We start from the raw sequence: 17358 nt of genomic DNA on the forward strand, positions 1-17358 counted from the left end.
ATCTGGATGCACTGCCTTAGATTTTATGTTTCTTTGCAACAGCATAACCCCTCCTCCCTTCCTGTCCTCTATCCTGTCTGTATACATTGTACTCCCCAAATATATGATATCAAATAATTTTGATATCATATACAGTCCATTCCGTTTATTTGGGACACACCGGGACTAGTGCATTTTGGCCCGATTAAGCTGCTGCCCCAATTATCTGAAGTTTCACGTAAATAGTTAAAAATATAATGTGCCCCCCCCTTTACAATTGGTTCACTGTAAAATCAAATCACGTTACGACGAACTCACCATGGTAAAGTACCTTTCACTATACGATGTGTAGTAAGCGCCGGTCATTTTGATCACGTTTGTGAATTGAATTATTGAATTTTAATTCTATTAAATGGCGATTCTGATTTAGCGAAAATAGGAGGAATATTATCCACAGGCTATAAAAGCAAAGATATATTAAGCACAAATTTACCCTTTATTACCTTACCAATTAAAAAAATTAAATGATACGTGAAAATCGGAAGAATATACGTGACAATCGGAATAATTAATACGTACTGTAATATGTACATACGAACTAGTTGACATTTATGTTCACTGACATTTGTGGGTAGGAGTTAAAATTTAAAATAGTAAAAAGATAAGCAATCAATAACAAAGAACACGGAACACACAAATTGCAAGTAACACAATATGCACAAGTGAGAACGGAGTAACGAGTTACAAAGCTTTAAAAATAGGAATGAAGAGAAGATTCAGAAAATTAATTTTTTTATATGATTGAAGATTTCATGGAAGTGTAAACACATTTCACCATAATAACCCACAGAATTCCAGCTATCGATATTATTGCAAATTCAGTGAGATAGAGTTTACTGTCCATTTATGATAGATTGCAATAACAGAAAAGCCCAATAAAAAGGCTAACCTCGCACCCAGACTCCGACTAATGTTATTAGTGGAGTCCCTCAGGGTTCAGTGTTGGGTCCATTATTGTTTTCTGTATTTATAAATATTGATGATGGTATATCAAACTTAATGTCCAAGTTTGCAGACGATACAAAGGTTGGCAGGGTTGTTAAGGACACTACTGATGCTATACTGCTGCAACAGGATCTGGTAAGGTTGAGCAGATGAGCTGAGAGGTGGCAAATGAAGTTTAACATTGACAAATGTAAAGTACTACATATGAGAAACAGCAACCCTAGAGCAACGTATCAACTCTGTGGTACTACACTGACAGTGGTAGAGAATGAAAAGGACCTGGGGGTAATTGTGCTGGCAGATATGAAGTTCTCTGATCAGTGCAGACGGGCTGCAAGAGTAGCTCATGGTGTCTTGTCAATGATATACAGGAATTTTTCTAGCAGGGATAAGAAGGTGATTATTCCTTTGTATAAGTCAATGGTCAGGCCACACCTTGAGTACTGTATACAGGTCTGGAGGCCTCTTTTCAAGAAGGATATAGAGCTGCTGGAATGAGTACAGAGAAGGGCAACAAGATTAGTGAATGGAACAAAGGGTTGCTCTTATGAAGAAAGGCTTAAGTTTTGCAAATTACAGTGTCTGGAGACTAGGCACCGGCAAGGTGATCTGATAGAGGTGTACAAAGCCTTGAATGGTTTGAGCATGCTTAGAATAATCTTGCTTAGAATAATCACTTGAGAGCGCATTCATTCAAATTGAGGAAAGAAAGATGTAGGATAGATGTGTGGAAATTTGCCTTTAGCCAGCGTGTAGTTGGTTGGTGGAACAGACTTCCATCCCTTGCTGTGGAAATTGATAGCCTAAATAAATTTAAGGCTCAGCTGGACAGGTATTTCGAATGAACGGAGGGGTGAAGTGTTTTTTTTTTTTCTTTTTTTTTTGGCTGATGCTGCATAAGCTTGCTTTCTTGCATCATATGCCTCTACTAATACATCATATGCCTCTACAAAGCAGATAACTGTTCTAAATGCACTTCATATGACAATGAGTGCCTGGAAAGAAGTTTCTGAAACCTGCATTAGCAACTGTTTCAAAAAATGTGGATTAATTATTCATGATGGTCAATTAAGTCACAATACTAGTTATGTTGAAAAGCCTGAAGACATGGGTGAATAGGAGTTTAATGATTGGGTGGACATAGATGGTGATCTACAAGTTACTACAACTTTAACAGATGAAGCAATTGCCCAGTCTGTTACTGATAATTTTGCTAAGGAGGAGAAAATGAAAATGAACCTGAATGAATTACAGTTATAAAACAACAAACTTGCAAAACTATAGCCATCCTGAGGAGAGTGTTGGAAGAAACTGGTGCACGTGATCATGAATATAGACTATGTAGTGATTATTTAAAGCAATCTAAAATAAATGACTACTGTATTTTAAATTATAATCATTTTACAAAGTGTTATGTCTAATTAATATGTATTTTAATTAAACATAACACTTAAACTATGTATATAAAGTGCTTAGCATCATAATACAATTTATATACATAGTCTAAATTTGTTCGCAGCTTGAGGCTCTAGCCCTAAATGCGCCTTAGTCTAAATACATCATACACCATCAGGCATCTCTCATATTGTGGAGTTATACTTCATAACTGTTTTTGCCATCATTGCATCACTTGGGTACCTACCCACTCACTGACGAAGGGCCAAATAGCCCTGAAAAGTGTATTATGATGCTAAGCACTTTATATACATAGTCTAAATTTGTTCGCAGCTTGAGGCTCTAGCCCTAAATGCTCCTTAGTCTACATAACACTTAATTAATATGTATATTAATTAAGCTATGTACATAAGTATAAATTTATTTTTATTTTGCCAACCTGTATAATATTCTTCCGATTTTCATTGGAAGAATGTTAACCAGAATTTAATTGTGGTAATAAAGTGTAATTTATATCTTTATTTTATAGCCTGTAGAATATATTTGTCGATTTTTCACTTATTAGAATCGTCATTTATTAGAATCAAAATTCAATTTGCAAACGTGATCACTATAATATGGGCGCTTACTGTATATACGTATGTATATGTGTGTATATATATATATATATATATATATATATATATATTTATATTTTTTTTTTTTTTTTTTTTTAGAAAAAAAGCACTACATAGATCACTTGATCGCTGAGCCACTTGTCACCCGAGGCTAAGTCTCCTGTCAGTTTACACATTTAGCCAGAAGTGTAGAAATATGTTTAATTTCCTAGTGGTTTAAAAATGAGAGTCCACTTGTATGTTGTCTACTGAGTGAATAAAGCTGATACATATATTATTAGTAGCAGCAGCAAATGATGCAAATAAGCAACCTTATACAGCATCAGCCAAAAAATAAAAAACACCACCCCATCTAAACTATCCAACCCCTGTAATAATATCTAATTCTTCCTCAGAGTTATTCAAACTACCCACTTCCACAACACCAACAGTAATTTGTTCCAACAATCAGTTACACTCTGGCTGAAAGCAAATTTTCTCACATCTATCCTCTAACCATCCTTCATCAATTTATATCCCATTGTGTGTATTGTCCAAGAAAGAGTAAGGATACCACCACCACCATTAAGTTTACTTGATCCATTTAAAATTATAAACATTTCAAATCAGGTCTCCTCACTTGATCGCTGGTCTCCTCACAAGTGCCTAGTTTCCACGTACTGCAATTTGCAGGACTGAACTCTTTTGTTGTAAGAGTACTTCTTTCTGTTCTTGACAAATCTGGTTGTTCTTCTCTGCACCCATTCCAAAAGATTATCCTCTTGCTCAGAATAATCACCTGAGAGGGCATAAATTCAAATTGAGAAAAGACAGATAGATGTGTGAAAATTTGCCTTTGGCCAGCAGGTGGTTGGTTGGTGGAACAGACTTCCATCCCTTGTCGTGGAAGTTGATAGCCTAAATAAGTTTAAGGCTCAGCTGGACAGGTATTTCGAATGAACAGAGGGATGATGTGGAAGTGGTTTTTTTTTTTTTGGCTATTGCTGCATAAGCTTGGTTTCTTGCATCATATGCCTCTACTAATGCTAATGCTAAGTAGTAGACTGAATAATGTGGTAACAAAGATATGAGACGTAAATGACATCATATCCATAACGGTTACTATTCTTCATGTTTCTTTTAGGCATCTTGGGATAATATTCGATAAAAAATTATCATTCTTGCCACATATTCAGAATCTTTTGAAGAAGTTAAAACTTTTACCGCCATGTTATTTAAAAAAAGGGAACTTTCAGAATTCTATAATACACAGTTTTTATTCTAATCGTTACATATGCAGCCAGCATATGGTTTCACAGAACCAAACTGTACAGTTCAAACCAAATTAGACAGTGTTCAACGGACCTTTTTGCTAGCTCTTCTGAGAAATTGTAGAACAGTTTTAACTGCATCTTTACAAGCTTCATTACCTCTGGATCTACATCTCAGATACACAAGTTTTGCTTACTATATTCATAAAGGATGTCCTCTAACTTTTTCTGATTTGGACTATGATCTCATTGCCAATCCAAAGAATGAAAAAGCGAAATGTTGGCAGTGAGCTACATAAAAGACGGCAAGTGAGATGTAATTCCCTGACAAAAGGAGCGGTGAAGAGATGTTTTATACCTGATATTAAATTCACTACCTAAAAAAAAATCAGGTTTGGTTCTATCCAAACCTTGTTACATCATACATTTTAACTGGCCATTGTTCTGTGAAAGCTTATTTTCTTAAATTCTAGCTATGTCAGATACAGGTTCCTGTTGTGCCTCTGAAGACTAGAGTGATGTCTTATTCTTTTGCCTAGTTTACCAGGATTTAAGGCAAACATTATGTAGCATAGTACATAATTTCTTTCCTGGAAATGAAAGATATCTTATTGCAAATCAAAATGCCTTCTCAGCTCTACAGCAATTTGCTATGCAGGTTTTTAACATGACGCTGATTACTGAATTGACTTCTGTACTCAACAAAACTACTTTTACAACCCTCCTGTGTTGAAGTTCAGTTTTTTTTTACATGGGCTTCATTATTTCCTTAGGGTAGTGCTAACTTTTTTTATTTTCCCCTTAATTATTTTATTCTTTAATATTAATAATTTTTATTATTTTAATATTTTATTTATTTATTTATTCTTTTATAATTTTAAAACTTTAATTATTATTTTATCCATGTAATTTTTTTTTCTAAAATTGTTATTTATTCTAGTCCTTTTGGGGGACAGATTTTTTTTAATTAAACTGGAGACCAGCGAGACCACATCAGGATAGAGACAGGATTTTCACCTGATTGTACCCAAATTTTAGTTTCCTGGGTATTGGAACTGCTGGCATCCACTGGTATTACACTATCTCCAGTGGATGTGGGATTCTTTGTGGTCTTCACCACTGTACTTGAATATAGGAGACTGCTACACCCATGCGACTTGTGCTTCTTCCTATGGATGCTGGTAATAATATTTTTAGTTTAGTATGTATATCATTGGGGCGTGCCTCCTCATAGCATGAATTGGTACTGGGAAGCAGCCTTCCTGGTTGCTAAGTGGCCAGAAACAACTAAACAACACAACGGCGCGTGCGCGCACACACACACACACACACACACACACACACACACACACACACACACACACACACACACACACACACACACACACACACACACTCACTCACTCACTCATTTTTGGCCATTCTACAAAGTTTTGTATATCATCACAGAGAACCATGGTGGAGTTGAAGGGGCTGTCTTACATAAGACACAACACATGTCCATATTCTTTTAGGTATTTTGATTACAAAATAAAAGAGCTTTGATATTGTAAATATTTTATTGATCAGTCACAAATTTCCATAATTTCAGCTGGAAGACAAGATACAAATGAATTTATACCTAATTTATGTATTTGGGCCTAATAGCCTAATTTCCATGTGACTGTTATCAAAGAATGAGTGATCTATCATGATTTGATACAATCAATAGAAGTGTGTTGACCAAATACTGAAGCCATGCTTTAACTACTGGCTTTCTTACTAACCCAATCAAATAGCTGTACATGTATTTTTCTGCATTTTATATGCATGTTTATAGAATGATTGTCCTCAATCTCCCTTGGCAAGCAATGGACCATTGTGTTAACTGAAACATGCCATATTGTCTGTATACATGTCTCCAGTGCCTTATCTGCATGAATGGTAAGTGAGCAGAAATGAGCCTCTCTGTTACTAATCCAACCTTGGTAAATGCAATGGAATTTCTGGGTAGACAAAGCCATTCACTTAGATAGCACTGGAATAGTGTTGTTCTTTAGTGATCCTCTATAGCTAGTACACATAAGGATCCCACCACATTGAGAAATGCCGTGCGTTTCAATTGGTGTATCTTTAGCAGCTGGTTTCTTTGTGTCATTTTCGAACCATAGATGATTGAAAATATAGAACAGAAATCATTTTTCATAAATCTCCTTTCAAACTCTCGGTGCGCATTCTTATGTAAGCGGTAGTCGGCATAAGGAAAAGGAGCTTGATCATTTAAACTCATCTGCTATGCAATTGGAGAAATGTTCTGTTGTACATAAATTATACTCACTTCAGGTACATCATTGTTAGATGGAGTGGCATTGCTAAATCCAGTGCTCGATTTTCTGTTTGTCTTTTACGCAATCTCGATAGTCTTTGTCTTTCTGGTGTACTCATTGCAACCTCCATCTTTATTTTCTTAGGTTGGCTTGCTCTTGACAACGCTTTGCATTTGACTTCTTTGTTTTTTTTTTTTGGCTGATGCTGCATAAGCTCATACACTTGCTTTCTTGCATCACATGCCACTATTACTACTACTACTTTGTCATCGTTGAACACAAGGCTATATCATACTATTCAACAAATAGCTACAAACAAATGGGAAACAAACTTTATAAATCAACCAGATAATTAATTGTTCAGCATGCCCAGAAAAGTACTATGGGAAAGAATATTCTAGATCTGATCATCATGCGTGAACCAGATAATGTTAGAGGACCGACGATACAAGAACTGTTGGCTGGAAGTGATCACAGAGTTGAATGATGAGGAGAGAGAGAGAGAGAGGTAGCAGTTATTAAAGGAAAAGGTTTCAATTTCAGGAAAGGAGACTATGATAACTTAAGGTATTCATCATTCTACTCTTCCGTTTTGCACGGGTTGGGTCCCTATTTGGAAATCAACCTCCATTGTTGTCTGTATTCACCTCTGTTAACTGGGGAGATATAACAGCTCACAGAGCACAAATATCCATTAGAGTTACGGTATTCTTTTAAAGCTAAAGTTACAGAAGCCTTGAATTGATATATACGATTAAGCAAATTAGCAACATGTACGACAATACCCGATATTCTTCCTAATGAGATAGAACATGTGTTGAAGAAAATGAAGAATCAGAAAGCCCCGGAGGAAGATGAAGTTACTGTAGAGTTGTTATAAATTGGGAGGAAGAGACATGACAGAAAAACTGGCAAGACTCTTCACAAAATGCATTAGAAAAGGTATGACACCTAACGAGTGGAATAATGCAATCATAGTTTTGCTGCATAAGAAAGGAGATAAATCAGAAATTGGAAATTATAGACCAATTAGCTTGTTATCCCACATCTACAAGTTACTAACAGATTAGAAAGAATACTTGATGAGAATCAACCGAAAGAGCAAGCTGGCTTTAGGACAGGATTCTCAACTATGGATCACCTTCACGTAATATCACAGTTAATGGAGAAAGCAAATGAATATAAAACACCATTATGCCTGGAATTTGTGGATTATGAAAAGGCATTTGACTCCATATAGCATAAGGCAATGTTTTGGGCACTCAAAAGACAAGGCATAGATACCCCATATATTATGATTTTGAAGAAAATATATGAGAACGCTACCTCCTTTATTAGACTAGACAAAGACAGTAGCAAATTTAAAATTGAGAAAGGAGTTTGACAAGAAGACGCAATATCTCCGAAGTTGTTTACTGCTGCCCTTGAGGAAGCTTTCAGAAGATTAGACTGGTCGCAGAAAGGAATCAATGTGAATGGAGAGTACCTAAACCATTTACGATTTGCAGATGACACTGTGGTCATAGGCCATGATCCCAAAGAATTAGAGGAAAATCTTAATCAGTTATGCAGAGTTAGTAATCATTTTCGACTAAAGATGAATATGGCTAAAACAAAAGTAATGATGAACAAGTATGCCACAGAAAGAGACATAATGATTGAAGGAGCAGTAATTGAAAAGGTGGAGTCATATACTTATCTGGGGCAAGTCATTAGCTGTAATAATGATAAATGGCTGGAAGTCAAGAGAAGAATAAATTTTGGATGGATAGCATTCAGGAAATATAGTCACATACTGAGGAGCAATATCTCAATTTGTCTGAAACGTAAAATAATGAACCAATGTATACTCCCCACCATGACTTATAGAAGTGAAACCTGGGCACTCACCAAAAGAATGGAAGCGAATCTGAGAACTACACAGCAAAGAATGGAACGAATTATTTTGGAAATCAAACTGTTAGAGAAGAAGAAACACATGGATTAGCTAGCAAACTCAAGTAAAGGACATTCTTATCAAAACTAAAGAACTAAAATGGTCTTGGGCAGGGCACATAGCTCGAAGACATGATGACAGATGGACTAAGAAAATAACAGAATGGTACCCAAGAGGAGCTAGAAGAAAACATGGAAGACAACAACCGAGATGGACAGATGAAATTCATGAGTTTGTGGGTAGTAAATGGATGGCCATTGCACAAAACAGAAGGAACTGGAAAATTGCTGGAGAGGCCTTTATCCTGCAATGGATTGAAAATGGCTGATGATGATGTTGTCTGGACAGAATTGCAGACACTTTCAAATTCAATTCTAGCTCACAACTTTTTCCCAACATTGCCATGTACCTAAGTATGTCCTCAGTTCTCCTACTCTTAATATCATTAGTGCCAATGTGTATCAGTTTGGTGGGATGCTGGAAGAATGATGGGATGGAGTGTTTAATTAAATTCTTGAAAGAAAAACATAAAAAGGAGAACTAATTTATATTAAAAATCACTGCTCTATAATTTTTTTTGTGGAAAAATTATGAAATGTTTTAAAAATAGATGAAAAGTAAACTTTATAAAAACAGTTCTATAACCCTATTGTTTATTCCAATATATATATTAAAATTATTAATAAAATTAATTCCAAGAACCTGTAGCAGTACAATAAAAATGTTTTTGTTGTTGAAATGATTTTTTTTATGAAGTGTTTTACTTTTTATCTATTTTCAGTGAAACTCATTTTTTTTTCCCCAAATAATTTATGTGGAATGCAATATTTTTCAATCTGTAATTAAAACAGTTCTTCCAAAACATTGCAGCACAACTATGCAGAGCAAGATTGTGGATTGTCGTAGTGAGGTATCCATGAGTGATATTTTCTGAGCCTTAGTCATTTTCTTTGAATTGCATGACAGTGACATTTTCATAATTTAAATGAAACTGAGTGATAATAGATATTTTTTATATTTATTTTTGCTGTTCACAGACAAAATATAAAGATTGAGGTTTGAATGAAATTTGCAAACCTTTTTTTAAGCATAGAAGAATCTTTTTTTTGTTAATTGTGTATGTGCATGTACTGGAATGTTATTTATTCCTGTTATTTACTTTTATTGTAGAGTTCAGCTTTATGTATGATTTATCCCCTGCTGTTTGGTGTGTGAAGGTATTATAACTATAAATCATTATATAGGGTATTTCTCTAAAATCACTGTGCACCTCTGTAGATGACATGTATACCTTTATACACTTACATTTGAAGTGTAATACGAGAGAGAGAGAGAGAGAGAGAGAGAGAGAGAGAGAGGAAAATGATAAAAAATATTTGTTATATAAACATTTACAAAAGGTGTTTTAAACAATGCCCACATGCATGCAAAACATGCATCCATGCCACCTTTGCATGTTTGCAAAGACATGAGTGAAGTCTGTGTAACTATTGGTAATTATATTTGTGGTGGCTCCTCTGGCTCTTTAAAGGTTGTGGAAATGATTTCTATAAACAGTGGTTTTTGTTGCTTCCAGAGTAGCTGCAAAAAGAGTAGCACTGCCTTATTGGAAATAAATCCACGTTGATAATTTCATCTTCATTCAGCTGCTGAATAAAGAGGAAAGAATGGAATCACAGTAGATTTCTACATTTATTGTCTCTTGAAAACATATGGGAACAGTTATCCACCTTCCTAACACGACTCGCCATGTACTGTGATTGTTCTTTAGTTTCGTTACATTCTTTTATATATTTTCTTCTGACTGTATATGAGTGTTTTGGTTATTGATACAGGTGGATAAATTAAACCACACTTAATTATCCCTGAAAAAAAAATTAAGTAACAGTTCAAATATCATCTTCGTTATCAGTAACGAAGTTTAGGAACCACTTGCAGGATACATGTGCTTCTTGAGAAACTCTTGGTCTGCCAAACCTTGCATTATAATGAACTGAACCTGGTAAGTGTAGAGTTCCATTTAGAACTTTATAGCAAATATATAATATTCCACATTTACAGAGGGCACAGTGCCTCTATAGACACTGTTGTATGTTTATAAACACTGTTGTAAATTAATTGAAATATATTATTGTTTTGTTATTTTTAATGTGGAGAATTTTAATTAAAATGCTCTTCTATTCTGTGCAGTAATAATATAATGTTATGTTTTGATGGCTGAATGATAAAAATTAAGTGAGATGGTATACACTGGAACAAACAGAAATTTTATTGTTAAACTGCTGCATTTTAATATATTTTTTTATTTCATATTAGAAAGGAACATTTATTTCAACTTTTGAATACACATGTATAGCTTGCTATGAAGTAATAAGCTAAAATTTTGATATTTAATATAATCCATCACTAATATGTCATTAATTTATTTTCAGTGATTTGCCTGCAGTGTAAAGAAAAAAGCAACACTTATGATCACTTTATGGACTTCATTCTTGATATTAAGGTAGTGGCAGTTGCATTTCATAAGGATATAAATTAGATAATTTTCAGCAAAAAAAAGTTACTTGTTACTCTCCAGTTATATAATTGTGAAAAGTTTTGTTTTTAGGTTTAATTATTAAGAAAGGCTTGATTTAGTGAATTAGTAAAAAGGAAAATAAAAGGTTTTGTAATTGTAATTTACATGATATATTTGTTCCAAATACTGACACATATACCTATAAGAGAGCTCAAATTGTAAGGCATGTGCACCTTGAGGGAGTCTTCTGTGTTTTGACTTTTGGAAAGTACTCTTAAGTGAATAAGTGAAAGAGTATTTTGGCTTCTGTTTCATGTAGGACATCATAATTAGAGAAACTTGGGACTGAAATGCAAACTTGCACATAACCTGAAAGCCTGTTTTCTGTAGACTAAAAAAAGTTTAGTAAGTTTAGAAATGAAACACTGGCTTTAAAATCTGAGCGACACCCTAATTTTTTGTTAAAATCCAAGGGACCCCCTAATTTTTTGTTAAAATTCAGCACCTTTTCACACATCAAAGATCCAGATATGGGTTCTCCTAAACTTCGTCTGTGTGTGAACCACAAATAAGTGGCATCTTCAAGGGATGGGTCATTAGCTGTTCTCATAGTTTTTCTTTTGTACCATCTGAATTAAGTTTGATGCGAACTTGAAAATTTTTTCCTTGTTGTTTTTAATATCTGTTATGGTTGACTTTCCAACCTAGTGAAATTTTTCTAACGAAGACATGCTTTCTCCCTTTGAAAATCTGTTTAAAATCTCAATTGGTAAAAATTTCTGCTTCCTTTTAAAAGACAAAGAAAACTACATACAGTACAGTAAAATAAAATTCCGTAAAAACTCTGTTCAGAATCTTTTTACTCCATATCTCACTTGTGCGTATTGTGTTAGTTGTAATTTTTGAGTGCAGTGTTTTGTTATTGGTTGATGCTTATCTTTTTTACTGTTTTAGTTTTTACAACCCCCTCCCCCAAACAAAACAAAAAAAACTTAATGAATAGAAATATCAGATTACAAAGTGCTATGTTTAGTTAGTACCAGCGCTTTTTTATTGGTGCAGCGTACAGGCACCTTTATTAACAGTAACGTGTGACGTTTGGATGCAGTGCACTTCGAAATTTGTAATATTCCGTAAATTTTTTTCATGTTTACCTACTATTCAAATAATCTTAAAATGATTTAACTAAATTTGCATTTTTTACTGTCTGTTATTGTTAAGATATTTTTTATATAAAACTGTATAACCATTTTTATAATTCTAAATTACTCAGTTGAACCTCTGTTAAATTATTTTGAATTCCCCTTGGAAGATACATTTAAAATAATTTCCATTGAGCGAAGAAAATTTTCATATAGCAAACGGATTAGGTGAATGAATTAACTCGGTACACACTGTTCGCATTTCTGGCATTCAGGCAACTTAGGCAATTAGTGCTGCTGCGCGAATTAAGAGAGCTGAAGAGATTCATCATCATCAGCCATTTTCATTCCACTGCAGGATGAAGGCCTCTCCAGCAACTTTCCAGTTCCTTCTGTTTTGAGCACTGGCCATCCATTTACTACCCAAAAACTCATGAATTTCATCTATCCATCTCCGCCTTTGTCTTCCAGGTTTTCTTCTAGTTCCTCTTGGGTACCATTCTGTTATTTTCTTAGTCCATCTGTCATCATGTCTTCGAGCTATGTGTCCTGCCCAAGACCATTTTAGTTCTTTAGTTTTGATAAGAATGTCCTTTACTTGAGTTTGCTGCCTAATCCATGTGTTTCTCTTCTCATCTAACAGTCTAATTCCCAATACAATTCGTTACTTCACTGTGTAGTTCTCAGCTTCTCTTCCATTCTTTTGGTGAGTGCCCAAGTTTCACTTCCATAAGTCATGGTGGGGAGTATACATTGATTCATTACTTTACGTTTCAGACAAACTGGGATATTGCTCTTCAGTATGTGACTATATTTCCTGAATGCTATCCATCCAAAATTTATTCTTCTCTTGACTTCCAGCCATTTATCATTATTACAGCTAATAACTTGTCCCAGATAAGTATATGACTCCACCTTTTCAATTACTGCTCCTTCAATCATTATTTCCCTTTCTGTGGCATACTTGTTCATCATTACTTTTGTTTTAGCCATATTCATCTTTAGTCCAAAATCCTTACTAACTGTGCATAATGATTAAGATTTTCCTCTAATTCTTTGGGATCGTGGCTTATGACCACAATGTCATCTGCAAATCGTAAATGGTTTAGGTACTCTCCGTTCACATTGACTCCTTTCTGCGACCAGTCTAATCTTCTGAAAGCTTCCTCAAGGGCAGCAGTAAACAGCTTCGGAGATATTGTGTCTCCTTGTCGAACTCCTTTCTCGATTTTAAATTTGCTACTGTCTTTGTCTAGTCTAATAAAGGAGGTAGCACTCTCATATATTTTCTTCAAAATCATAATATATGGGGTATCTATGCCTTGTCTTTCCAGTGCCCGAAACATTGCCTTATGCTGTATGGAGTCAAATGCCTTTTCATAATCCACAAATGCCAGACATAATGGTGTTTTATATTCATTTGCTTTCTCCATTAGCTGTGATATTCCGTGAAGGTGATCCATAGTTGAGAATCCTGTCCTAAAGCCAACTTGTTCTTTCGGTTGATTCTCATCAAGTATTCTTTCTAATCTGTTAGTAATGACCCTTGTGAACAACTTGTAGATGTGGGATAACAAGCTAATTGGTCTATAATTTCCAATTTCTGATTTATCTCCTTTCTTATGCAGCAAAACTATGATTGCATTATTCCACTGCTTAGGCGTCACACCTTTTCTAATGCACTTTGTGAAGAGCCTTGCCAGTTTTTGTGTTATGTCTCTTCCTCCCAATTTTAACAACTCTACAGTAACTTCATCTTCCCCCGGGGCTTTCCGATTCTTCATTTTCTTCAATGCATGTTCTACCTCATCAGGAAGAATATCGGGTATGTTGTATGTGTTGCTACTTTGCAATCCATCTCCCCCACTGCTGGTATCATTCCCTCGCTCCTTGTATAATTCTCTATAGTAGTCTTCTGCTATTTGAATTATGCCTTCTCTGCTGTTTATAAGTACACCATCGCTATTCTTCAGTTTCAGTATCATTTGTCTTTCTGTATTACTGCTCATGGCTGCTGATTTAAATCCTTTGTTTTCCATTAATGCTTGTCCTACTTTTCTTGTGTTAAATCTTCTTATGTCCTCTCTGAGTCTCTTTCTAATGGCTTTGCATAACTCAGTATACTCAATTTTCTCCCTGTCAGTGTTTTTCTTGCTCTTCATTTGTCGTCTTCGATTCATCATGGCAAGTGTTTCTTGACTAATTTTGTTTTTCTTTGGATTTCTGTTTCCCTATAGGTTTCTTGGGCTTTATCACTTTCAGAAAGTTGTAATATTCCTCGTCGATATCTTGGTCCTGAGCAGTCTGCAGAAGCTCAAACTTGTTCTTAAGTTCCAGTACATACTGCTTTTTCTCCTCCTCTCTTATCTCAAAGACCTTTGTATTATTTACTCGAGTCAGTTTTTTCCTTTCCTTTATCTATATCAAGTGTACATCTTACCATTCTGTGATCACTTCCAACATTTACCTTATTCAGGACGGTACCATCATTCACAATATATCTTCTGTTAGTGAGGATGAAGTCGATTTCATTAGTTGTTAATCCATTTGGACTCTTCCATGTCCACTTTCTGTTCACCCTTTTCTTTAAAAAACTGTTCATTACTGACAGTCCTTGAGATTCTGCAAATTCCACGTCTTTCACCTCTTTTATTTCTTTCACCAATTCCAAAATTTCCTATAGTTCCTCTTTCTGCACTGTTTTGCCTTTTTCCAACCTTAGCATTGAAGTCCCCATAATAATAGTGTAGTGGGTTTTCTGCTCATCTAGAAGACTCTCAATTTCAGTGTACATTTCTTCAACCTCTTCATCATCATGGGTCGATGTTGGTGCATAAATCATTATAATCTTTAGCTTGTACCTCTTAGAAATCTTGAGTATTAGTCTTGACACCCTTGGTGATGTACTTTTGAATTCCAAAATGTTGTTTTTAAAATCTTTATGGACCAGAAACCCAACTCCACCTTCGCTCCTTTCACTGTTTCCATTGGTGTACAGCAGATTTCCACTTGATAAACTTATAAGTGATTCATTTCTTCTTCTTGTTTCAGCCAAACCGATGATATTCCAATTCACATTTTCTAATTCCTTTTCCAGCTCTAATATCCTGTCTTCACCGATGAGTGATCGTACGTTATAACAGGCCAAGTTCAGTTTCCGTGCATGGCAGCCTGGTCGTACCCAGAGATTCTTAGCACCCTCTGCTTCCACTCTGATCGTCTCGCTTCCGTAAGAGGGAGAGTGAAAGCTTCTGGGGACTGAGGGCCATTTGTATTGTTGTGCTCTCATATGCTGGAGGGTTTTTATCTTTTCCTCTTCACGCTGACTAGGCGTCTTGAAGAGAACCACTCTGTACGTTCGTTGCCACCTTAGTGACATAACAGGGCTTACCATCGAGAAGGTGTGCATGAGTGGATTTTAGGGAGGCAGGCCAACCGGACTTCTCCTAAATCTTCTGTAATAGAGAGATATTGGATCCATCAGTGTTTTAGGCTGAGTGTCTGATAATACACAGGATACCTGTTCCCCTCTAAGCCTCCCCTCTGAGCTGAAGGGATTAGCATTCTAAAACTTAGTGGTACCTGGTAAAACCTATCCGACCACCTGTCCCACATATGGAGAAGTTGCGCTGGTCAAGAGTGAGCAGATCAAGGTGTATTCCCAATGGGCTCTGGTCCACCTTCTACTGCAGTGGTATCCAACCTTTTCCCGTACATGGGGCCATATTCAAAAAAAATTCAAAGTTAGATTTCTTTAGTGTGTTACATTTTCGATATCTTGTTGCATATAAAAGTAAAATTGAAAATATTCAAAAATTTTATTAAGTACAATACACAGTTACATTTACTGAACAAAACATTTAATTAGAAAATGTTTTTGATAATTAACAAAATTTAAAATGCTGTTTTAGTTCACTTTCCTTGCAGGCCGTAGGTTGGACACCACAATGAATCAACTGTAAGCGTCCCGTTCGAGAATTAGAAAAGTGATTTTCTATTACCACAGCAAATAATCATCTGTTGTTTCGCGGAAGTGCGTTATCCACATTTTTCCGTAAATTTTCCCCATCTCTGTTTATCTGGTCACACCACCTGAATATTCAAATGACACCGATATTTAGGACAGTTTCTCAAAAAAAAAAAAAAAGAAAAGAAAAAATTCAAATTTAAGAACTAGTGACATGAATTGTTGGCATTTGGTGAAAATGAAGTTAGAAAATTGTCAATTACAGTTAAATGCGTTTCGGGGGTACCTATTTGATAAGAAGGTTTTGGAAGAATTGAAGCATTTGATGAATGCTCTGAGTACGATACCAATTTCACCGAGTAAATGTGAACGAGGATTTTCCCAAATGAATCTGAACACCAGCCCAACCAGTGCTATGTTGATGACAAAAACGGTTTCTTCACTACTGTTTCTTAAAATTGTAGGTCCACCGCTGATCTGATTCTGAAGCAGCCACAAATATTGATTTGTGGCTGCTTCAGAAACATCATTCAGCAACTGACACACAAAGAGAGGAGGAAAAGAAGTCGGCATAGGGTGTCGGATAAGAACTTAATAAAAATTTAAAATATTCTACAAAAACTTTATTATGAAATTATTTTTTTCTTATTTTACTCACAGTGTACTTATTTTTTTATATACTTTAACTAAATTTATGCTTTATAAACTGTGTTAATATACTTAATTTGTTGTTCTTATTCTAAAAACATTACTACTAAAATAACAATATCAGGGGAAAAAAAATTTTAGAGTACTTTTCATATCCTTTTAATTCAATTTTTCCTGATAGCAAAGAATGAGTACACTGGCACCTATTATTTTACAAAAAAAAAAGCACTGGTTAGTACTATATGTATATTAATTAAGTTATGCATGTAAGCGTAAATTTTTATTTTTATTTTGCGAAACTGTGGATAATATTCCTCTGATTTTCACGTATCATTTAATTTTGTGATTGGTAAGAGAAGAAAAAAAGGTGTAAATTTGTGCTTTTATATCTTCATTTTTATAGCCTGTGGATTTTCGCTTATTATAATTGCCATTTAATAGAATCAAAATTCAATTCACAAACGTCATCACAATAATTGGTGCACACTGTAATTATTTTATGGCACCAATATAAAAAAAAAAAAATTAATACTGCTCCCTCGGATTATTGACTTTTCAAATTATTAACATTCAGATTTTCAGTGCTATGTTTTTT

At 35.0% G+C, this 17358-nt stretch overlaps 1 protein-coding gene across 1 annotated transcript in view; it reads left to right on the top strand.

Moving 5' to 3' along the window:
- Positions 1–17358, top strand: part of LOC150076378 (uncharacterized) — a 458875-nt gene that overhangs the window by 167683 nt on the left and 273834 nt on the right. The window contains exon 7 of the mRNA XM_090387340.1: positions 10921–10991. Coding sequence (XP_090243466.1) covers positions 10921–10991 — 71 coding nt within the window. The remainder of the gene's footprint in view (positions 1–10920; positions 10992–17358) is intronic.

The sequence above is a fragment of the Mastigoproctus giganteus genome, chromosome 13 (genome assembly GCF_048544385.1).
Source record: "Mastigoproctus giganteus isolate SK-2022 chromosome 13, ASM4854438v1, whole genome shotgun sequence".
Classification (NCBI taxonomy): Eukaryota; Metazoa; Arthropoda; class Arachnida; order Uropygi; family Thelyphonidae; genus Mastigoproctus; species Mastigoproctus giganteus.